The 24,549-nt window shown below is 47.3% G+C and overlaps 1 protein-coding gene across 7 annotated transcripts in view; it reads right to left on the bottom strand.

The window, feature by feature from the left end:
* SZT2 (SZT2 subunit of KICSTOR complex) overlaps window positions 1-24,532 on the bottom strand; it is a 61,581-nt gene extending 37,049 nt beyond the window's left edge. For 3 of the 7 annotated variants that reach the window (XM_054833426.1, XM_054833430.1, XM_054833428.1), the window contains exons 1-22: window positions 24,487-24,532; window positions 24,071-24,196; window positions 23,726-23,899; window positions 23,218-23,388; window positions 21,217-21,348; window positions 18,917-19,076; window positions 18,352-18,458; window positions 17,958-18,168; window positions 16,735-16,905; window positions 11,109-11,340; window positions 10,340-10,469; window positions 8,927-9,069; window positions 8,141-8,293; window positions 7,674-7,788; window positions 4,895-5,100; window positions 4,292-4,516; window positions 3,797-3,875; window positions 3,339-3,436; window positions 2,914-3,082; window positions 2,326-2,440; window positions 791-904; window positions 97-297 (exon numbers count right to left, since the gene is read on the bottom strand). In XM_054833426.1, the coding sequence (XP_054689401.1) occupies window positions 97-297; window positions 791-904; window positions 2,326-2,440; window positions 2,914-3,082; window positions 3,339-3,436; window positions 3,797-3,875; window positions 4,292-4,516; window positions 4,895-5,100; window positions 7,674-7,788; window positions 8,141-8,293; window positions 8,927-9,069; window positions 10,340-10,469; window positions 11,109-11,340; window positions 16,735-16,905; window positions 17,958-18,168; window positions 18,352-18,458; window positions 18,917-19,076; window positions 21,217-21,348; window positions 23,218-23,388; window positions 23,726-23,899; window positions 24,071-24,196; window positions 24,487-24,516 (3,262 nt within the window). In that variant the 5' untranslated portion in view covers window positions 24,517-24,532. Of the gene's footprint in view, window positions 1-96; window positions 298-790; window positions 905-2,325; window positions 2,441-2,913; window positions 3,083-3,338; window positions 3,437-3,796; window positions 3,876-4,291; window positions 4,517-4,894; window positions 5,101-7,673; window positions 7,789-8,140; window positions 8,294-8,926; window positions 9,070-10,339; window positions 10,470-11,108; window positions 11,341-16,734; window positions 16,906-17,957; window positions 18,169-18,351; window positions 18,459-18,916; window positions 19,077-21,216; window positions 21,349-23,217; window positions 23,389-23,725; window positions 23,900-24,070; window positions 24,197-24,486 lie in introns of those variants that run through there. The other 4 variants (XM_054833427.1, XM_054833433.1, XM_054833431.1 and 1 more) reach the window with 3 other exon arrangements.
* Window positions 24,533-24,549: the final 17 nt, after the last annotated feature.

Raw genomic sequence — 24,549 nt, 5'->3', positions numbered from 1 at the left:
AAGCTGAGAAACACCAGCTGAGGAAAAGACTTGAAAGCAAGGATCCCAAAACACCCCAGCTCCTGGTGTCAATGCTGCTGCGCTCCTGGCCCTTACCTCTGATCACAGGGAGTGTGAAGGGGGGTTGATGGCCATCACGATCCCGTTGCAGAACCTGCTCCATGAAAGCCACGTGATCGGCATCAGCCATGGGGATCTCCCGGTCACTGAGGTCATGCTGCAGGCAGCCATGGAAGAGGTTTAGTAGCATTTCATTGGGCACAAACGAAGAGTCCTTGGTCACCTCCTCATTCTCTGCTCCAAAACAGAACCATGGCAGCTTCAGAGACAGCATCTCCACAGCCACGAACTGCCCAGGCCCCCAGGAGACAGCCCTTTGCAAAGTGACACTTCCACACAGCCAGGAGTTTCCCCCAGCACCTCTGCAAGGTTGACTTGGAGGGTGTTGAGGAAGCCCTGGGGTTCCAGCGTCATCAGCTACCCTGCACTGACTCACCATGCTACTGTGACTGTTCTGGAGATGTTTGGGGCTAAAGACAAGAAACTACCACCACAGAGCAATAATCTAGGTTTAATGTTTTCAAAAGCAACTCTTCCACAACTATCATCCCAAGAAAGACAGCAATAAACCTGGACAGCCCTGGGGCTGCAGAGATGCGAAAAACAGCACTGAGCTGCTGAAAGAGGCACGGCAGCTCTCCCACCTGCTGCCCCAGGGGACAAACACACAGAGCAGGGTGCCCATAGCCATGCAGGGAGGACAAGAGGAGGCAGGTGAAGAGGCACCTACCTTTTGTCAGCATTAGGAAGAACATTTCAACCTGCTGGCACCTGGGCAACAGCTTCATGAGGTTGAACTGGAATGGGATCTCATGCACTCGAAAACCAGCCCCCATGTCTGGATCTGCAACGAGAATTGGGAATGTAACGTGTCTGTGGGCACCACATAGCCCTGCCTCCCAGGCCACCTCCACACGCATGGTGCCAGCCCTCAATGCAGTGCACGTAGCACAAATGAGGGTACACAGCAACACTACCCCAGCTCCCTCTGCTGAGGAGGGCAGAGGGATACAGAGAATGAATGTGGGGAAAAGGCAAAGCTTGCTGGAGGCTGCAGCAGGTTGTGAGCTACCTTACTGTTAGAGTCCCCTGGGCTTATTGCCACCTTCATACAAGGAGGGACAGGGAGCCACCACAAGGCCTTACACAGCTCAGGCCCAGAGCTGTTAGGGGACAAAACCCAAACATCAGTGTTGCAGCCAACACTGCTGGAGAACAATGACCATGCTGGGAGCCAGAGGCAGCCTGAATTACCAACGTAGTCAGGGACAAGGAACCTCTGCTCTTCGGAGAGATCTCCTATCTGGCAGGCTCTGCACAACCCTGCAAGTGTTTCCTGTCCTTTTCCTCAGGGAGGAGTCTCTGCCCTCCAGAGCCTGAGCTTTCCTGGCCCTCCACCCCTACCACAGGGCCAGTGGTATCATCCAATACAGCTCCCTCAGGTCCTGCCCTCAGCCTTTGGGATGATTCTGGCTCCCTCAAATCCACCCGATATCTGCTGTGTTATTCACTGCAAGGCAAGCAAACAAAAGATCTAGGATGGGGTGAACTACTGACAGGAAAGCCAGATTAGTGAGGTTCTGGAACACATTGCCTGACAAGGGTGAACCCTCCACATACTCCTGCAGTTCTCAGTGAATTATGTTAATCATGTCAGATCAGATACACAATCCTATCCTGAAGGAAGAGGACAGACCAGACCTCCTAAGGTCCCCTTCCCTATCTTTGTGGGCTAATGGAGCATTCACAGAGGGTTCAGAGATGAATAGGACCACCAGAACGCAAGTATCCCACAAACTGCTCTGGAAACTGTCTTGTAACTGAGAACAGAGGAGCTCTTCCTTCACGTAATTTAGAACTTCTGTACACCATCTGCTCAGGCATATTCTGCCCACCACTGTATAGGTGAGCTCATCTTCCATCTGCTTCAGAAGTCAGCCCCTCTCACAGAATTACAGAATGGCTGAGGTTGGAAAGGACCTCTGCGGGTCATCTGGTCCAACCCGCCTGCTCAAGCAGGGTCACCTAGTCACCTCTCTAGCCTAGGCAGAAAGCCTGAATTGTTTTTTTGGTCTTTCCAGGATGAAGCCATTTCTCTGACAGCTGAGCACAAGTGCAACAGTGACTGACAGCCATCAAAGTCTAGAAAGTCGCTGTCCAAATATCTGTTCTACCTTCCAGAAACCCCTAACAGGCCCCAAGACATTCAGGGCCTAGCTGCCTCTTGCTCCATCAAGCCTGCTAGGACATATATGCTGGACTCACCTTCAGTAGCTTTGGTGTCTGAAGGAGGGCAGACCCACTCCTTGTTCTGGCACAACTGGCTGATGTACTCGAAGGTCAGCATGGTGGTAATGCATGCAAGGTCCCGGGGATAGAGCTGCAATAAGCAGTCAAGGCTCAGCTGTATGCAGCAGAATTACCCCCAAATTCAGGAGAAAACAGTCTAAAAGCAAGGAAAGGAAACACCCATAATCCCATCCCCTGACTTGCCCTATTCTCACTCACTGCTCCCTCCTTCTCCACCAGCCCTTTAGCCTCTTTTTGCCTTGTTCAGCAGGTGCATTGGCAGTACTGCCTGTAATCCCTGCTCTGGTCCAGCTTGCTCCTCTCCAATGGAATGGCTCTTGACAAAGTAATTTGTACATTCCCACCCATCCCAGAGCAGCATTGCATCCACTGCCTTGCAACCTAGTAGTCCAGTTCTTCTTTTAGAAATCTCAAGCTCTTTTGTTAACAACATTTCCATCTCTTCTGACTCTCAATAATTTATCTGCAGTGTTGTGGTGCACTTGCAATAAACCCTTCTCCCTTCACAGAAAAGCCCATGCCCCTATCCCTTTAAGGACTCACTGCTTTTGGTATTTTCTGGTAGGGCAAGCCATGGAGGTGCTTCCAGTTCTCAGCAGTACTGTGGACATGGCCACTCTGTGGCTCTACCCAGCATTCAGTGACCAGGTTCAGTTCTGTGTCCACCTCAATGGCCTCTACCTCCGTATCATTGTCATCATCTGTGGAAAAGCTGGAGGAAAGACATGACAAGTCTTGCGAGATGGCACAGAGCCAGCAGTCCACTGCGGCTCCTCTCAGAGCTGTGAGAGCAGCCACACAAACCCTAGGGCTGCAGGCAAAGCCTCAACTAACTGGTGGTCAATCCACAACAGCCAGTTGTCTGTATGAGATGGAGGACTCCCTCCTTCCCACAGTGCCCACAAAGTCCAAGTCTGGAGCCATGACTCCACTGCCAGCCCTCCCTGGGAGCAGGGCAACAGCCTCACCTGTCCTTGGTGGAGGTGGAGTGTGGCGGGAAGAGGATGTACTGGACGACACAGGTGTGTTTATCCCTGCCACTGCTGCTCTCACTTGAGCCATCAATCTGGAAGGGAAACAAGGTGTGAGCCTGGCCAGTAACAACAGCCCACACCTACTCAGTGGCCCCTACACAACACAGCCCCATCACCCAGCTCCACTAGCAGCAGTGGAGAGAGAGCCTGTCCCAGCCCCAAGAACTCCTCTGGCACAGCATGTCCCTACCAGCAAAGCAGCTCTCCGACTGCACGTGAAGACAGGAAAATGCCCAACCCACAAGCTGCTTTACTTCAGGGGAGAAGGCAGGTGTCCCTGTACACATCAAGCGTTATGCTAGAAGCAGATGGGAAATCCCATCACGGGACGGTGAATCCACCTCAGAAGAAGCAATGAAGGATTGTGTCCACACTGCAGCAGCCAGGCTCACCTGTATGGGCAGCTCCAGCACCATGTTGATAATTCCATCCCCACTGGATGCAAAGTGGAAACCCTCTGACAGACGAACCCTGGCAACAGAGAGACAGTCAGACATGGAGGACTTCTCTACCCATACCACAAGCCTTAAATACAAGAATGACTGTATCCTTCAACCCATAACACCTTCCTTCCCAAGACAGGGAGCTACATACAGAAAGTGCGGAGATGTGACACTTTGCACAGGACAACCTGTGTGAAGATCAGCATACCCTAGGCACAATAACACCTCTTGCCCTTTTGTACGTTTTCCAGGATTCTCCTTTTCCTCAGCTGCAGAACTGGGTAAAGCACTAGCCCAAGTAGCCCTAGAAGCTGTGTACAGGACCAAAACCCTCTGCACAGGAGCTTCAACTGTTACCTATAATAAGGCCTCAGATCCATCCTGCTTTCTCTGCATCCCCAGGACTAGCTGGAGAAAGCACCCCCATTCAGGTGTGGAACTTACTCCGTGAGTGTGGAAAGGAGCTGGGCTACAGCGGTGATGGGCACAGCCGGTGCCAGCCCTGACTGGACACTCCAGATCCATCGCTGGTGATAGAAGTAGCGGGACAGCGAGGCCAGGGTAGAAGAGGCAGTACGATTGGCCACCATAGTGAGCGGGCCAGACACAGGAGGATGCTCCAGGTTGAGAATGAAGGGGGCTCGATAGTCAGAAGGCAGTTTCTCATACCTAGGAGAGGGCAGACATGTGGCTCACTGTGGTGGAAAGAAGGTTCTGCTCAGGGCCAGCTTGCCAGGCCCAGGACTGAGCCCTCCAGCAGCAGAACATGGCTAACCCAGCACAGGATCCTGCTCAGACAGCAGTAACTAGATTTACTTCTGCATCATATTAGTTAGGAGTAACAAATCCAGCAAGGTCCCTTGCTGCAAGTCACAGCCCTCCCAGATGACAGCTGCCACTCCCAGCCACACAACCCAAACCCAGCCCAACAAGCACCAGCTTCAGAGCACTCTCATCCTGCAAATGGCAGTGCCATCCACAGATCCTCCTCTCTCCCATTTCCCAGGGAAAGGTGGCTGTGCAGATGGCCTGGATCTCCGTCACTACCTGATGAGTAGCTTCTCCAATGGTTTGTGCAGCACAACGAGGCAGGGTCTGTCTGAGAGGGCTGACTGGGCCCCAGCCACAGGCGGAGACTTGGAAGGAGAACTACTGCCAAATATTTTTCTCTTTGCTTTTGGAGTTGCCTCCTTGCTCTGGACCCTGTGGGGAAAGCGTAGCTGCAAGATTCGGTCCCGTAACTCCTCCACTATCTGTCATGGCAAAAGCAGAAGGTAAACATGACCACCTTTGTCTGGAGACATAAGCTACTCAAAATAAGCTTCCAGAACAAGAGTCTGACTAAAAGGAATGGAACACTCCTTGAATATACAGATGAGCAGGAGTTAAAGGTCATTTTACTTCTGAGGCACTAGAAAGACCAAGATCAAGATGACGCAAGGCTCTTAGGTCCACATTCTAAACAACTACAAATATTTTTAAAAGCAACAGAAAGGTCCAAAAAACCCAAATACAATCTCAAGGATGAAGAAATTGCCTTCCATAACTCTGATGAAAAACAAATTAATTGCATGCAAGCTCCTCCACAGAAGCAGTCTGAGTACCCACCCTCCTCCTCTCAACAGACTACAGTAAATGTAAACTAGTAGATATAAGACAGAGCCAGAGTGTTCCCACAACTGATGTGCTCCCCTAGTATCGTGTTCATGTGTCAAACCTTTATGGTTAAAGGTTTCAAGAGCTTAGGTTATTTTTTAGGTTAATTTTTTCCAAGATACTTTCAAAACGACTTCCTGATTTCTCTTTTTAGCAGCTCTGAATATGGTTCTACCCACAGCAGCATCTGATCCCCACAATGCCCCAGTGTTTTCTTTGAAATTTCCATGGTTAGATTTCTTTTAATGATCTTTGTTCAACTTGTTTTAATTTCCATTACCATTGTAGGCAAACAGGAGAACAGCAGCTCCCCATCTCCCTCCTCAACATTAATTATTTCAGCAACTTTTCCCATCGTTATTACGTCTTTTTCAAGGAAAAGAGGGTCCCCAAATCCAAATGTTAAGCAGAGCTCTCTTCTGCACTACGATGCCACTTCGGTCCCCTTTGTGGTTTCATACTGATAACACAGAAATGCTGGTGGTGTTTAAGTTCCCAAATCCAAGGTGCACTAGTCTGCAGTTATCAATGCTGGCTTCCAGCCATCATCGTGCTGCTCAGGTGTCCACAAAGCACATAGGTTGAAAGGGCAGAGAAAACCAAATAGCTTTGTGCCACCTGCAGATTTTCCCAGCTCACTTCCTGCTACCTATCTGCAGATGAGTTCCCTACTTTTGACTAGTAAAAAGATTGGAAAAAAACACAAACAGCTTCTCCTTTGATGAGAACAGAGCACTTCTTCCAATTTCCTTGCCTGGTTCCCTAACACAGTTTCTGTTTTATGACATCTCATTCCTACTCCAGTTCTACAGCTGAGCCCTATATGGAGTCTTACCAAAAGCCTTTTGAAAGCCAGACTATACCAGGTGCTTTCCTTCCCTTAAACATTGAAAATTTGAAGAGCTCAACACAAAAAACCCTTCCCCTTAAACAAGGCAGGTTAAGTTCTACTGTCATCCTCCACACTGGGTAGCTAATCAGCCCTATGGCAGGTTAAAAAAAAAAAAAAAAAAGAAAAGGTTGTGCATGATACAATTTATGATCTACATACAGCTCCTGCTGCAATGATCTGAAACTTGCCCAGAGCTGCAGGGTATGGTGCCTGTCTCACACCTTCTTAGTGAGACAGGTATTAACTTACACCTGCCAGAGGGAACTCCTTCATAAAACCTGTCACTTGGCATTACCAGCCCACACGTTGGCCCAGCAGCCAGTGCCCAAAGCCTGGATCCCCTAAAGACATGAAAGGGCAGAGTGCTCAGTGCCAAAGCATTTAGTGTTATCTGGGTTCGTTATCTCAGAAAGAGATGGCCCTTCCCATGTTTGTCAGCTTCTCCTCAGACTAATCTAACACTAAAGCTAAGTGAGGCAAACCAAAGATTTCCTTCATGAAGACAAAAGATCAAGATTTAATGATAATTTAATTCACACAGCTTAATAGCAGGACATGTTTCTCATACTTACTGTTTTACCTAGGAACACTTAGACTTGTCTCAGCCATTAGAGCTGGAGAAACAGTCCACACAGTAACCCCATCTTCTGCATCTGACTAGGGCAGCTCCTTTCTTTTGATACAAAGAGGTTATTAAAAGCCTATCTAGCAGACTTGCATCTCTTTAAAACATTTTCCAAGTACTACATTTTTTTTCTCTCCCTGTACTGCTCATGCAGAGCATTGTTTGCATTTCAACTCTAACTCCTCCTTGCCAAATGATATGATATACATATGCAACACACGACCTAGTGAAGCAGATAGCCTAGGAAGCATGTAGTACATCCATCACAGAGGTCTTTACAGATGAGTCAGACAAGTATCTGCTGTTGCTGACAGACAGTATTGATTGTGCTTTGGTCACAAGGATAGACTAGATAACCTTTGAGTCATCTCAAGCCCCACAGTTGAATTAAGCAGTGGGAAAAACATTCATGTGACCAGCTAGTCTATTGATCTTTGAGTCTTTGGGTTTAGCTCTTTCATAGACTTAACACAGAAAGCTTTGTCCAAACTGTCCCTTTCTCTTACAGTAAATTCACACCCATCTAAGCCTTAACGTAGTAGTTAGTTATTAGAGGATACCTGCCCACAGTGACACCTGCAATCTACCCATCACTTCCACATGTAGAATGTCTTGCTCGCTCCTACCCCAGGAAGCGGCCAGCCAGTACTCACCTTGTTTCTGGCCTGTGCAGGTGTGCCAATGGGGAACCCCAGCCGGAGAACCATGCAGGGAGCTTTGGAGATGATCCGCACCACGTAAAACGAGGAAGGTGTGGGATCCTCAGAGCTAGGGAGAAGGAATTAAGACAGGGCTGAAACAGCACAGATCTTGCTGCTCTGTTGTGTCAGACCAAGTGGAGGCCTGCTCAGCAGAGCTCAACAGCCCACACAACCTGGCAGCGACACACATCAGTTCTAGCATGCAGAAATCCCCCGGCTGGCTTCTCTCTCCCTCTGGGCTGTGCCTAGAACACAGTGGCGGCAGTTCAGAATATGCAGGGTTTCATACCCACTTGTCTTGCTCTTATACTCTCCTCTAGACATCTGCTTCTGGCCCATTACAGCGTACTGGTCTAACTGGATCTTTGGTCTGGCCATGTGCCTGATTCCCCACACAGGACCATGTCAGAGCCACTCACCTGTGTATCAGTTTGACATAGGAGTAGCCCTCCACCAGCACAAAGCTGCTCCAGTCCCGCAGCAAGGAGGTCAGCGCAGAGTGAGAGATGCGGCACTGGATGGTGCTGTAGCGGCCATTGTTGCCCGGCGTGTGCAGGTGCTTGGGCACAGGCCTGCAGGATGTGGCAGAAAATTATTTTAGAATCACAGTTTCTCCTCTTCCCCCAAAGCCCAGAGAAACTTTGCTACATGCATTCCAACTCATCCTCTGGTACATCAGCCTTACTCCTCCACAGCAGCCGATACCCAAGTATCTCCTCTACCTGTGCCTGCTGGCAAGAGCCACACCCCCTGAGTGCACAGGGATCCTGCTCTCCACCTTGCAGAGAGCAAACCCTTGTATCATTTGCATCTCCCTTCACACAATATGTAGCTATTATTCACATAACTCTGCAACTAGGACCAGCCTCAGCAAAGCAATGCTTTTGGGGAAGATGTTTTCCAGCAGCAAACAAAAACATGTGGGATAGCTCCAACTGGATGGTCCACACCCCCTGCAATCAGCAAATCCAAACTCAAGAGGGTCCTGAGAAACAATTTATGCTCCTGAGAACAGCCTCCCTTTTGACAAAGAGGACTTCCCAACCCACCGTCCCTCTCAGATAAATGAGCCTTCACCATCTACCAGGTTCCACTAGTGAGGCCCTTCCCTTGAAGGGAACTCTGCAACTGGACTGAACTGGATGCCCTGTTTTCCCAGGCTGGCCCCCACTGTGCCCCTGAGCTCAGCCCTGCCAGTTACATACGTGTCATGCTCCAGAAGAAGGACTATACGATGCATATGCAGCCACCTCTGCCAGAAGTTGGCATCCATGGAAAGGATAGGCTTCCAGTAGGAGGCAAACTGGGAATGGCTTGAGTCAGACCCACTGTGCTGCAGGGACAGCACCTGAGAAAATGACAGGGCAATATTCAGAAAGAAACTGTCTGGTTCCACCCGAAGAGAGTAGGAATTTCTCTAGCGACTAAGCTGTGTAGGCCTAGAAGGCTAGCCACATCCCTGGCTTTCAGTAACTACCTCTCAACAGAATAACCAAGTGCGTTCACATTGAAACAGACAGTACAATGTAAGCAAAACTAAATTAGGTTCCCGAAATACCAAGTTAATTAGGAATTCAACTACTTAGCATCAAGTAAATCAACCATGGAAAAGGTGGCATACGTAATGGTGTGCTTTCTGATTGAGAAGGGGATATATGGCTTGGGTCAGCAGAGCAACTCAACACTGAGGTAACTCATCTGAGAGTGCTCATGCAAACACAGTACCAGCAATGGGTGGCACTGGGCAACTCTAACATGTTTGTTTGGTAACACTGTATTCCACCAGCTATAGCAACTCTGCTGACACAGAAATAAAGTGGTGGTTAGCCATAAGATAAGATGCTCCAGATATACTGTGGGATACATAACCCTACATGGTGAAAATTTAATAGACAAACCTAGAGAAGGGCTTAAGCAATAGAATTAAAGGTACAGTTCTCTTAAATTAGAGCTCCCCTAGCTTTGACATCTCCTAGTCATCTACCAATGCCAAGGACACTGCTAGCAGGGACCAGATAATATGCTAGCACTTCTGCTCAGCAAGCTTCAATGAATTTGAATTTTGCAGTGGAACTATTAGCTCATATCTGTTTAGTTTCTACTGTGCAGAAGACAAGTATCTCCCTTGCACCTCCCACATGAGTGCTCAGAGCAATGAGCCTATTAAACAACAACTACTCAGCACATCCTATATCTTCACCTGACAGTGCTGAGCTACATCACCAGGGCACAAGACTGCCAGCAGCAACTCCACACATATGAGGTATCCACTGAAAAAGCATGGCAAAGAGTGTCAGACTCCCTGTTGGTCTCTCACATCACATCACTACAGGAGAAGGCTTCACAGCACACTTAGGAGACTTGCTGTGGGGCTTAGAGGTGTAGCTGCAGTAATAAAGACATATGGTGACATGTCAGAGGGGAAAAACTATGGGATGTTCACAGGCACTGCATCGCAACTGAATTCTGTTACTGAGCAGGCCAAAGAGCAAGAGATCAAGCTTGAGAGTTACAGAAGATCTTGATTGCCTGTTGGGACTCAGCATGCCCTGGTGCAAGACACATTACACAGGAGAGACAACCTATCCCACATTAAATAGGAGAGACAGGGAACATACCGGAGTGGTGGAACCTGGGGGGATGTAGAAGAGGGGCACCCCATTCTTGGTGCTTTCAGGAATGGTGAAGTGTTCTGGGACTGTGTCAAAAGACTGCAGATGAACCAACATCTGATCTGTCTGGTTGATGCTGAAAGAGAAGAGGAAGCTAGCCATAAAAGCCCACGCTCTCCCCCTTGCTGCCCCAGTCAGCCCAGTGCCTGCACACACAGCACTCCCTACGTACTGGGAGCCCATCTGCACCAACATAGCTTTCCAGGGCAATGTGGGATTCAATGCCTGCTTGCAAAGAGCATGTTAAGGGACTTCAACTGTAACAGCCTAATATATAAGCAGGATTATCAGAGTTGGGAATAAAGTGCTAGAAAAGGAATCTGCCAAATAGCAGGAAGTAACGGTCACCCTGGCCCAGAGACACGAGGTGTTGCTCCTAGCGTGACCATGCCACACAGCTGCAAGGCTGTGCTGTAAGAACACACCACCTCCAGGGGATGGCAGTCAGAGTTAAGGTTTGCATCACAGGATCAGGAGTCAGGGGCAGCAATACCTTCACCATGAAGCAATCTTACAAACTAGGTCACAGGCCACTTTGAATCTTTTCCTTGGCTAGACGGCAAGCTTGTCGCCAGTCATGCCTCCTCCTCAGAGCACACTCCTTTGGGACCCTGGGTTGGGATGGCCACCTGCATAACCCACAACCCAGCACGCCAAGGAAGGAATTTCTTGGTTACATCAGACACTGGGAACTGCTGGGGATGGTCTGGCTCACCTCTGCAAGGTATTCCAGAAGCGCCGGATGACTGTAGTGCGGTACAGACTGGTGATAGGCTTCCTCATGGTGCAACTGATGTCATGCAAAATGTCATAGCTTCCCTCCATCGTCACCTCCACCCATGTGCTGCGCTTTGATGGGTCCAGGGGCCAGGGTGTCACAGCTAAGTACTCTATCCTCATGTTATGCTTCCAAAGCAGCACCAGCTTCACCTCCAGCTGAGACCCACCTGCATGGGATCACAAGAACAAGTTCAAGTGCTCGTTTGGTACACATCTGAGCTTTACCTCTGACCGTCCCGAGTATCGTGAGATTGTTTGATTGCTATGAGGATAAAGTAATCTAACAACTACTGTAGCTGAAGTCATTCTCTCTTCTCAACAGAGGGAGGCTTTGCTTACACAGTAGCATTTGGTGAACAGGTCTTTAAATGTACAGGTAGTATCTACACTAGAGAAAGCAACTGAAACTCAGAGGAGGTGCTGACATTTGCAATGGGCTCTCTTCTTCACAGCCTCATCTTTGTTTCCAAGAAAACTGTTACTTTGCACAGATGAGCAGGGCCTTTAAGCTATAAAGTTTTCTCATCTGCACTCTGCAGAGTTAATCTATCCCACTGCAGAAACATGGACATTTGGACATGATGGGCCAGATCATAAACAACCTGGAAAGTGAGGCCCAATTCTTGAATTAAATTCCATGTTCTTCCTTCACAGACAGTATTTCACGCAGTCTAGAACTTCAAGCATCAAAACCTTCTTTCCACGCTTACCCTCTTCTCCTCCCAAAGTTAAGAATGAATATTCACCCATTCTTCAAACTGTACATTTTTACTTTTTTCTTTAAGCAGGCCATTGCATCTCTAGTAAGATTAACACAAACACCTGACAGCAAGCCTCACTGAGCCAGAAGAGCAGAAAACTGTCACACTCCTGCTGACTGTGCATGTGTATTTGTACCAAAACAACCCAGGGAAACACATGACTTTCTATAACAGTGCCATGCTGCTGTTTCAACTGCTCAATCATCTATTCTGATGTCCAGCCTGCACTATAGTTTGCCAGACTTGCAGCATTTGTGAGATAAGTGATTGGATGTGCTGGAAACCGTCCGAACAGGTCATCAGCCTGGATCCTATGTTTCCTGCAGAGTTGCATTTGCTGCTGTCATAGGCACATCATGCCATCCCTGTCAGAGGCTGAGTACACTCCATTTTAAAGCCATCTTGCTTTTTGCTCCCACGGTCCCTGCTAGGACGCTCCCTCAGCGTACTCTTCCCCTGCCAATGTTTAGAAGAAACCTTCCAGAGTACATGCCAAATTCATGCTCAGTTGTTCTTTTGATTAAATTATTTTTGTTCTGAGAAGCTTCATTTCCATAACATTGTCAAGGAGTGTGCACTAGGGAAAGCAATCCTTACCCAGTTTCAGCTGTTACTGTACAGGTTAAACCAAGCCATGGTCATCAGCCTATGACAGAATATCCATTCCCCTTAACAGTCCCAGACCCTTCTGCACCTCAAAAATTCATCTTTCCTGAACAAAGATGATCAAAGGTGTATACTATATTTCAACTGTATTTCATCTGAGGGATCACTAGGACTTTATTTAAGGTCACTAATATTTTCCACAGTGGGCACTTTGCATTACTATAAATGCATTTGACAGGGTTGTACCATCTGTTGTTTCTATACGAAGATTGTCTAGTTTATCAGAGAGGATAAACAAGAATTTATAAGTTTGTCTCTTTCCTTTTCATACTGTCACCTCACTCATTGCTTTAGTGGTCATCCACTGCTTTTTGCACAATATTTTGGTTCTCATAACAAAACCTTTCTATTTCATCAACAGCAAACATGATAAGTAAATTCCTACATTTTTTGCCTAGATCATTAATGTAAATATTTCCTACTTCCACCTGTGTTTCCATTAGTCATCCTGGCTTCACTCCTACAATCCAACACAAGCAAAACTAAAAACACAGGCAAAATATTTGCTTAGTTTGAAGTCATACCTAGATGAATCTTTAGCTTGTTCTTACTGCAAAGCAATCTATTTCTGGTTCTTCACTTTATAGCTAATAATGAAAGAATTTGAAGCACCAAAAACTTTTAAGTCCAGCTCTGGTTTTTAGAAAACTCTGTCTTTCCAATTCCTGATACCAAGAACAGCCTTTTTCGCTGGCGAGCTCATGCCCAGCCATTTTTGGTCCTGGATTGATTCACAGAGGAAGATGAAGTTTTGAAAAACATCCTCCAGGCTCACCTCAACACACAGCAACACAAAATGGTTAGTGAGAAATTGTTTTGTTACAGAGGGCAATCCTCTGACATTGTCCCAGGAAGAAACAGGGGAGGAGCTGAGCTCCACTACACGCCATGGCCCCACGGCTTCTCAGACACAGCTTCTCTCCCTTCCACGCCTTCCAATCCTCCCCCTGTCGCAAGTACTTCTGCATTCCTAACTAACCATAGTAGCCTTCTAAATGCCTAAATATCTAAACTCAAATAGTGAGGGTAACCAGAGCACTTATAAATATCACAAACAACCTCTCCAGGCAACTCTGAGCACAAAGCTAGCTATTTATTCTATTTTGCCTTTGGCAAAGTGAAGCAGAAAAGCGACAGTGTCAAAGTCCACAACTGCACTCTTTCCTTTTGCTTCACAGCCAGCTGGCTCCTTAACAGCCTTTAATTTCCAAGTTTTGGCAAAAGCTTTTGGCAATCCAGGTTAATTAACTGTTCTTTGTTATATACTTCTCTACAGAATGGCCCAGAGAGCCCTGATTAGACAAACATGCTTTTCCTTAGCAGAGGCAGTGCTGAATGTCTAAATGTCTTGATCTTTTGTAAATTCTAGTTTAAGATGTTAGTTCAACACTTTTTCTGATCACAGCCAGCAACTCCCCATAGCATTTAGCCTTTCCAAAATATAAAGTAACATTATCTGCCACTAATCTGAAGGCTGGTGTAGAAATACACAATGTATTTTTGATAGCTCTGACATTTCATTTTTCAATCCCTTTTAAAAAAACTTCCATCAAAATACACAGACAGTATTTCTGGCTCAGGGAGCCCCTGAACTGCAAAGAGCTAAAGAGTGCTCAAAGTGAAGAAAAAATAGGAAAGGAAAAAGGAGATACCGTGTACGTTTACTCTATTCTTACTCGTCCCTGTGCACCTGCCCATAGCTATTCACCACAGAAGATAACTCTGATCCAGCGTAGCTGCTCTTCTGCTCTCTGCTCTTGTAGAATTGAAGACCAATCCATTTAGCATTCTAAGTGCTAAAAGGCAGCAGGAAGACACTTAGAGAAAAGTGCAGGGAGAATGGTGAACATGTGGTGATATTTCTGACACATTCCTCCAGAGTCCAGGAATTGCTGCTTTATGATATCCTGAGCCAGAGGTTGTAGCTACACCTTTGTGCAAAAAGGTACAACATGAACTTGTCTGATCGTGTTTTGAATGACTCACGCCTGCTACCTCTTCCAGCATTTCTATATAGGACTTCACAGTCACCAAGAGCACTTCACCATTGCTGCCAGATTAAAGAAAGGCTCTTTCTCCAGCACTGTCCAAGCTGCAAGTGAACTGGTGCACAGAAGGATAAAAGACACAATACTGAACACAGCTCAGACAGGAACTGACTTGTCAGTCTGCTTCATAGACATTCCTAGACAAGGAGAGTGCAGTGGACCTAATCTGCCACAATTTAAGGGAAGTATCTCATGCCACACCTACAGAAGATTACTGAGAGCAATCTGCAGACATTACTAGAAGAGCTGTCTCAATGGGAAACCTTAGCAGGTTCTTACTTTTAACAGAAAACTCCTGAAACAAGAAATTAGGGATATTCCTGGAAGATCAACTTTAGAAATTATCCCACCTAAAATGACTGTTAGCAACCTTCCCAAAAAAGCTGGTTTAGATCCATTCAGTTTGTAAGAAACATCAAGCCAAAAGAACTGCAATTCCCAATCATCACACAGGAACAGTGAGATGAACTGAGTGAGATGAACTTAAGAGTACTCTTATGTGAAGAACAGCACATTTAGGGACTATTAAACAAACAAACAAAACCCAATAAAACACCCCTAAGGACTCATCAGGTGGAAACAAAGGTGTGTGAAAGATGCAGGGATTTCTGCACTAACAATGCAATCATGGAGAAAGCTCACGTGATTCCTGGCCTATAAGATATGGTATTTTACTTTAGAAGCAGAGAAATATTAGCATTACTGAACAAGGCACCGATAAAACCACATTTACAACACTCTTACCAACTGCTACAAGAAATAATGAGACCAAACTGTGAAAAGCAAACAACTGAGGGGAAAAAAAAAAAAAGTGCTATTAAGATGAATAAACAGAACAGAAAGTCTGCCCTTACAAAAGGAGGCTGAAACATTGGCTTGCTTAACCTGCCAAAAGGAAGGTTACAAGGAGAAAGGCATTGTTCTTAAACACGTTTGTGCAATGCCAGAGGAGGATAAACTTAATTAAGGATAATAAAGTCACACAGGTCTAATTTGGTCTGAGTGAGCTTAGAAAGGAAGCTAGAGAAAGAGCAATGAAGCTCTGGGACAATCTTCCACGCAGAGCAGTGGCATAAGATATTTACATGCTTTTAAGGCAGACCATAGTAAATTCATAGAACACCTCATATGGCAAGTTTGGAATGATTTTCGAGTTATATCACAGACTATGATTTTCTGATATAAAACATATTCCATGTACTAATATCCCCAAAAGAATAGTGAAGACACTGGATCACCATGTGTTGTACACATTTACACTGTGTTTTAAGAATCTGATCCTCCAGGCTCTCTGCTGGTCATTGTGATGGTCAAGAATAATTTCTTCTCTTGCTTGCACTTCATAACTCGCATTTGGATTTTTTCATCTCTCCTTCAGTTAAAGCACTACCAGTAGTCATAGCTGGAGACGGAAAGTTAGGTAGGGTTTACTGGCACTCCTTGGGATACTCAAACCCCTCAAGGTCCCTCGTCAGCAGCTAGTTCTCATACTCCAGGTGCCATAAACTCTAGCAAGTCAGATGAGAGAACAGGACCACTGGATGGTTTTATGTTCTTCCACTATTGGTCGTGGTCCTGACTGATCTGGCATTTTCACCTAACAATATCCTTGTTTCCCTCAATTTCTTCCATCAGAAGACTGCAATTCAGAGGCATTAAATCTGTCGTGCCAAAGGGCTCAACTTTGTGTTAGTATTTTGGAGTGCATCTAGCAAAGGACTAGAAAGGGATGGAAAAAGGAGAAACACAGAGGAAATCCCAGAAAACTCTGCAAAACCCCAAGTTCTGTCACTAGTTTCCCTGCAATTGTGGGGATTCATTTCCAAGATAGAGAGGGTCACAGTCCATCTGTCCCTCCCTGGACATTTATAGCCACAGAGGATGAGCCTGGCAAGTGCAAAACTGCACAATACTGGACAGTCCTGCATCAAGCAATTATTCATGAAAAAAATCAGAGTTTGGAGAAAATGGCTCCTTCCTCCACAATACCAGCCACTCTGCCGAGCTGGCAGACCCTACACTTTCCTCTGATCAGCTGAGAGCAGAGTCCTATCTGAGCTTCCAGTCACCAACGCAGCACAGTCACCTTTCGTGATGTTGACCTCACGGATGCTGTAGCCCTCACGCAGCCGGACCGAGACAATGCTCACGAGGTCAGCATGCACCTCTTTCTCAGTGTGCTTCTTCCTCCTCATCGCCAGAGCGGGGTTGCTGCTTGCAGACACCAGGTGCTCATTGAACAGTCTGTGCTGGGACACTGCAAACGGCAGAGATGGGGTTTGTGAGGGAGCAACTCCCTTGCCCCTCATCCTACAGCAACAGCCCTCCCAAAGTGCTTTACAAAAGCTGCCAGGAACACTCGCTGGCCTGAAGAACAGTACATCCTTCAGGCACCACTTACACCCAACTCCTGATCCTGCAACGCAGCAAACAGGTCCACTAGCGTGGCCAAGAGGCCTGGCAGAGGGGCAGGATGGGGTGCCAAGCCCTGCTTCCTCTGGGGCAGCCTTTGTGACAAGGCACATGCTGGAGTTACACACTCGGCCTAGACAGGCAGAAACCACACAGCTGTTGCAACAGTTGCACAGCAAGTTTTTGGGCTTTACCCCTTTCCCTGGAAAACCTTGAATTCCCAGGTGCTTTCTAAAAGGTATCAGGATGCGGAAGCCTTGAGCTTAAACCAGTAACATCTGATCTTTTTGATTCAACATTTCCAAGTCCCAGGCCAGGTCTCTTCACTTGTCACTGTATGTGTCTTCTGCTGTTACAGAAAGCGCAGATGGCACCAGCATATTGCCAGGGCATGAAAGGGTGCTTCCATGTTTTACTGGTAACTAATCTCTCCTGGCATAGTCTTGGTCACTAACATTCACAAAATAAGAACCACCAAGAGAGGCATTTGGGATGGTTCTCAGGGGTCTGGCTTTTCAATCCAAACTGCCATCTGCAAGCCTGATTAGGACAAGCTCTCCAGAACATCCCCATCTGCAAGCTAGCCAGTGTGCAGGAAGCTCCCTCGCCCCCTCCAAGTTCTGACACAGTGGCGTAACTGCAGTTTGCTGAGTGAAGTCCACAGAAAGGGGAATGGTGCAAAATGGGACATTAGTTTTCCCCAATCCACCCAATTCCTGGAACCAGGAGGGGAGTCACAGATGAGGCTGCATAGCCCAATAGTGCCCAGAGCCTACAGGAGGCATGGCCCGGAAGGGACGAGGGAGAGTATCAGCAAACCCAACCCTGGGGCTGTCACCCCAAAGAGAGGTGCTGTAAGACACCCATTGCTGGAAGGAGGACATGCACATTCCTCACCACAGTAGTATTCTGGATTCAGGGACTCCCCAGTACGCAGAAAGGAGTACAGCAGAAATGCCTTGTGATACACATTCAGATCCAGGCTCAGGGGATCCAGCTCAGGGCATGTGGAGAGGTAAGCACCAAAAGTGGCCATGGCGATGAATTTCATCAGTTCCACATTGGGAACGTGGCCAAAGCTGCAATCGTACGAGTAGACACCGCCCACCTATGGGATGAAGATACCTGAGATGATGTGGGATGAAGATAACCTGAGAGAGTACAGCAGTGCTGAGGACAAGGCAGAGGACCAGTAAAGGCCTCAATCAGGCAGAGAAGTCCCCTCTTCCCCTCTGGAGGTGAACACCACTGACAGCAATCCACCCACAGTCCCTGCTAACAGCAGACATACCTGTACAAAGGAGCAGGCCACTGTGCCACTGCGGAGCTGGTTGAGTAAAGTCTCGCACACAGCCACATCAGGGACACTAGTCACACCATCCGTAATTATTATTATACCTGTAAACAAGGTAGTATCTTAGTGCATCTTCCATATCAACAGGCTACAAGTCTCCTAGTATATCTACCAGAGATAAAATTTAGGTGGGGCAAAAGTAGAAAGGAAAATCCTGAGGTTGGTTTATAGTGTCCAAGGTGTTCCCAACTAGGTGCAGCAAAGCCCTCAGGCTGGACACGGCTCTGCACACCCTGGGCTGTTCTGAGCAACAGTCACAGCTGTGCTTCTCCACAAATTCCCTAATGCTGACACATGGCACATGGTGCAGTGTTCTTCTCCTCCCCATTCCCACCACCACAATTTGCCCACAGAGTGCAGAGCAAAAGCTGCTGTTGAAATTTCATCCCTAACAGAAGGGTCCATGCACCAGCCCTTAGAAAATTAATCTCAGCCTAAGGCAGGAGGAACACAACCCTTCACAAACAACTGGGCAACCCTTAACCCAGAGGATGAAGCCAACCTGCGCTGGAGTTGGATGGCAGCAGCTGCAGTGCTAGGATCCCCTGCCGGACCATGCTGACGAGGCCAACATCAGCAGTGACAACAGACACGCTGGGCTTCCTCCCAGATAGCTCCTGCATGTCACCAGGGCTCTCTTGGCTCAGGGGTGACAAATCCACCTGGAAAAGTGAAGAAAAAAAAAAAACCAACAAAACACAAGGCCCCATGGGACAGACTTCAGCCTACTCTAGTTTTCACTCTCCCAAACAGCCTTCACCTTATCAGCCCCATGGTACCACAGCCCTGGAGCACTTCAGCAGACTCAATTTCTAAGTTTAATTCCCAGGTGCTCTCAAAGTCCTAGTCACTCAGGCCCCTTGGAACAGCTGGGCAAGGCTGCTTGGGGGTTGAAGAAGAAGATAACATGCTTAGAGCTTTATTATAAGCTGATTTCTCACACTAAGGGATAGATGAGATACTTTGGGGTCGCTAAAGTTCCTCTGCAGAGCAAAGCAGGTCCCAGTTAAAGAGATAGTAAATACCTCTTTTTTCCCTTGTCATTTAGTAGAAGCTGCAGCTATTCAGCATCTACTCAGGTAAAGCCCAGAAACACTGGAGAGGCAGAGATGGCTGTGACTCACTTATGAAGCACTGCAGCAGAGGTGGTAAGGAGCCTCGTAAGGATAAAGTCTAGTGCCTATACACTTAACTCTGTTCAAACAGCACTCGTTATGCAGTGCTGATATAAGCAAATGCAGGTAAGCTTTTCCTGCATCTTCTATGAAAAACATCCCCCAGGCAAAGCCTGAAATTTGTATAATTACACTGGTGAGGAACCTACTATGTTTATAGTCCCCTCATCTCCAGAAGGCTCTGGCAGTTCAACCCTGTAATAAACTATTGCTTCATTCCCACTACTAATACAGAGAATGAGTGAGACCCTCCCCTGCAAAGCTACAGATTGAGATGGGAAAATAAAATTAGAAATAACTAAAGTTTTGTTCTGCACACATGGGAACAGTCTGTGGCTGTGAGCAAAAAACCTGACTATCCATCATTTTAATTTGCCAGATGCCTTAAATTCAGACACTTGTTGACAATGATACAGCTAATGCAACTTCAAAAGTAAAAAAAGTTTCAGTCCCTGCCCTTCCCCTGGGGCCTCCCACCTCCACCCCACAGCCTGTGGCAGGACTCACCAGTCCCTGTGGCCTGCAAGCGCGTCTCTTTTCCCCATTTGCATGGAAGAAGTTATAGGGTAGTTTAGCGTGAGAGAAACACTGCAACAAGCAGGGATGCATGCAAAGCACTGCAAAAACATCAGCTGGATGCACTGGCAAAGGTATTTACTTCCTGCAATTTTCTTTCTGTTCCAGAACTGACAGTCTTAGCATTCAAAGATACAAATTTCAGCTAGAAAGCTGAAAGCTTTCTATTCATCTTTCTTTCTATTCAGCTATTCTTTGAAGCACTTCAGATATGTAACTGCAATAAATCACCAGCAGCCTCTTGCTCATCTGATTTTCAGACTTTTTTTTTTTCTTTTTGCCCAAACTCTCATAACTAATGCTAAATAAGGAGCAAATAACCTCAGACAGGCCAATAATGCCTTTGACTGCAAGAAGGGTGCCCATAGATACAACCGTGACTGCCAGGTGAACATGGCAGTATCACAATGTAACCTTCACATTCTTCATTTTCAAGATCATGAGAGATGATCTTGATGAGAAATGCATAGACATTCTGAATCCCTACAGAGCGTCACTTTTGATTTCATCTTAAGCTGATTTTATAGTGCTATTATTAACTTGCTGATACCTATATCCATGGCTACTAAACAGCATCTGCCACAGACTTCAAGGAGTATTAGAAACTGCACCAGCTGTTTATTCGGTTTCATGGTCAGTTTTTGTGGTAACAAGGAAGTATTTTCATTCAGGAATGTAACAAGGGCCAAGGGCACATTCACAACTATTTATAGATTAATCATACAGGCATAATCACCTCTCCCACCATCTTCTTCAGAGAGAAAACACATCCTACAGTTTGTCCCATGATGTACAAGAGGTCAGGCTGCTTTCTTGCATAATAATCTTGGGGAGGGTAACCATTCTCATCAGTCCTTCTAAACACTTACTGGTTCTGCTTTCCTCAGTGTTCATGTCTCATTACTAGATCCTACAAAGTTATCTTACAAACTCCTTATCTGTTCCTTCTCCAGACCTATACCCCTGTTGTTCTTGCCACCCCACCCCAGAAGGGCCTCAGAGTGCAAATCTCCAGGGAGCCAAGAGACACCTACCACCTCTGCCTCCTTACCTGCGGTTTGGGTTCATACTGTTGCTGGAGCATCTCTGCCACTTTATTCTCGAAGGCACATAGCTGTGTGTAAACTTGGTGCAGAAAGGCCTCTCGCTTTGTCTCATCCAGCTGACAGCCTTGGAATAGTACCTGGCCCAAGGACACGTGTCAGTCATCAAGTTAAGGTTTTATAGTACCAGCCCCCAAAATGGTATGCAGGAACACAGTTCTGCATGGTGAAGTTCAGACATGTCCCTGACAAAGTACAGGTACAGTGCAGGCCTCTTCTCACCATTCCTGCTCAGGGCCAACTGCCTGTGAGCAGCGGTGTCTCGTGGCATCTGCTGTGCACTCCGCAACAGATGCTCACATCACTTGGGCAAGAAATTTCTACTTCATTTGCCTTCTTCCAGGATAAACAGTTGTCAGGAGAAAGCGATGTGGGATCCTTGTTAGAAGGCATTAACTCTGGTCTGACGTTTCTAAGGAAGGCCTGTTTGCTCTAATCTAACTCACCTATAGAGTGATGCAATTATCTTCCAGTAAGTGGCTGGATAAAGGAATAGCAAACTGAAATAAAGAAAAAAATCAGACTGGACAGTACAAAAGATGCTGAGTGATATGACAGAGTGAGCCTGTCACCACAGAGCCTCCCAAACTGATAGGCCTGACACTAGGTTTTACAGACACCACCATTGTACAGGCAATCTCTGCTCACAACCAGGAGGCAAAGAAGATACAACGTCTAGACAAAGAATTCAACAGACAGGTGGGATGCTGCGTGTTATCCACATTCCCTCAATCTCAGATGGGCAAGACCTCACAGTGGCATAGGAAAAGTAAATTATTACAATATAGACAGACTTTCCTGGATGAGTGATACACATATAAGCCTTTTCCTCCACAAAAGGAACTTAAAGCTTATCCAGTTTACACAGAGATTACAGTTCCTAGCCTCAAACAATAAATAGGTCTTTGGAGAGATCCAAAGAAGGAAAACGTAGTAACTTCAGCATGCTCAATTTAGTGTAAATAGGGGAGATAATGTTGCAAAGTATGATGGTGTCTGCAGGATAGCTGAACAAGATGACACACAAAGCTTCACTGGAAAATGGAGAAATCCCTGCTATGCTTACTTTAGTAGGACTTAAGAACGGACCAAAACAAGGGCCGTGCTCTTCAAGCGCTATACAGACCATTAAAGGCTGCAGCCTCACAGAAGGTTTGACCAAAGGTGGGCTGGGGCAAGAGAGGGAGGGAACAAGCACAGACTAACAGGTTCCTCCTGTTACCAACCACTTTCCCTGGTATTAGCAAAGGGATGAAATACACCATTAGAAACATGAAAATAATGGGAAAATACTGTGAGGTGGAAGGGATCGAGGATAAACTTCAAAAACCACCACTGGCACCATAAACCAGACTTTGATTTATTAAGCAGACCTGCCCTGGCTCAAGTAAAATCTCATTGATAATCTCAATACTGGTCTCTTAAGCAAGGAGAAACTTAATCATATCAGTGCAAAAAGAGAGAGAGGTTTGTAGGAAGAGGCAATTATCTTTGAATAAACCACTGCTACACAGTTGGAGCATGCAGACAAGCTTTTGGGCACACCAGCTCTTCTTGAATGCTTCAAGCTAACGGTAACATTAAAAGGAATTAGTCAACAGAAATTAAAAAAAAAAAAAACCACACAACAGAACAACAACAACAAGAAGCACACATTTGACATGAGGGAAATATTCCCTGCGGCCCAACTGTGAGACTATGCCTGTGGGAGGCGGTCCCTGCTGGGCCCTGCTCCCCCAGGAGAAACCTCTGCTTCCTGCCCAGAAAGAAGTCGCTCACATACACTTCCCCACTGCACCAGGCTGCACATTTTAATGAGACAAGTCTGCACCATCACAGATAACAGAGCCCAGCTACCACATGCCCCCGCTTTCCTCTGTGTTCACAGGAAGCCCATACAGCAAGCTGCTCAGGTGCTGAGCCGTGCCAAGGGAGAGGCAGAACCTTACCTGATGGGACTGCAGGCCAATGATGGAGGAATATGCCTGGATGGTGACAAAGATCTCTGGCTGGTAGATAATGTCTGAACCAGGGATACGAAAGGGTCTTAACAACCCCACCAAGCATCGGGAGAGAGCATGAAACACTTCATCAAAAATTATCTCCCCTGTTGAGTCATCCTACAGAAACAGAGAAAGGGAACAGCTTTTTCATCTTCTCAGACTTTCAGTCTCACTTCTGGTTGCCTCGCAGAGCCAACAGCAAACATCCTTTTGCAATGGCAGCTGGATTAAAATGACAGCTCTGTGTAAAAGCAAGTCATATATTGAGCATTCAGCAGAAATGGCTCTGCCATTAAACCACCTAGCTAGGAGCACTGCATGGCTCCCTCCTGGGAAAAGCAAGACTTTTGTAAAAGCTAAGACTAACACAGAGAGGAATAAGCCTTCTCAGCAAATAGAAATGGGTCCAACCTTTTAACGGAGAATACCACAAAGAGGCAGTTTCTCAACTTACCACAATCCCCGTGGAAGGGCTCAGATCAAGTTCAATCACAAATCGGTACTGGCGGGCCAGGAAGGTGACGCGTGTAGAGGGCACAAGGAGATAGGGCCTGGGCTGGACGGGCTCATCTGGCTGCCACCCATTGGGCAGGATGCTGAGAACATCAAGTTCATTTTCTGACTTTACCTACAAGAACAAGTAAACGGTACACGAGAGAACATCAAACCAAGCCAAAGAAAGAATCAGAGAAAGGAACTGGGTTAAAATCTTCTGCAGGGTCCAGCTGCTCACGAGTGGTGCAGCCAGCCTGCCACATCAGGCCCTGGTGACACCATCCAGCCCTGGGCACCGACTCACCAGCTCCGGCTCAGGCACAGCCCAGATGACCTGATGGAGTCGACTGAGGACCCAGGCGAGGCGCACATTACGGGAGATGCGATAGTCTTTCTTCATCAGGAGGAAGACGTGCCCTGCCTCCTCCACCTGTGGCGAGAGCACAGCGGTGCCGGTCACGCCAGGGCTCGGCGGGCTCCCAGCAGGACCCCCCGGCCAGCTCCCCGCCCTGCCGCTCACCCCCAGGCTGCTGCGGCCCCGCGCCCCTCGCCTTCCCTAACAGGCCAGGCCAGGCCAGCCCCACTGCTCCCCACCGCGGCCCTGTCCCCCACACCGTGGCTCCCCCCTCACCTCGCTCCTGCCCCCGGCTGCCCCCTCCCCAGCTCCGCCCGGCGCCCGGCCCCCGGCCCCCGGCCCCGGCTGTCCCAGCCCAGTCTCACCTCCGAGTCGGGCCTCTCGGCGGCCGCCATGTCCGGCGCGGCCCCGCCCCGCGCCCTCTGACC

This window comes from Grus americana, chromosome 8, assembly GCF_028858705.1.
Source record: "Grus americana isolate bGruAme1 chromosome 8, bGruAme1.mat, whole genome shotgun sequence".
Taxonomy (NCBI): domain Eukaryota; kingdom Metazoa; phylum Chordata; class Aves; order Gruiformes; family Gruidae; genus Grus; species Grus americana.
This window is presented reverse-complemented; position numbering and strand designations above follow the sequence as displayed.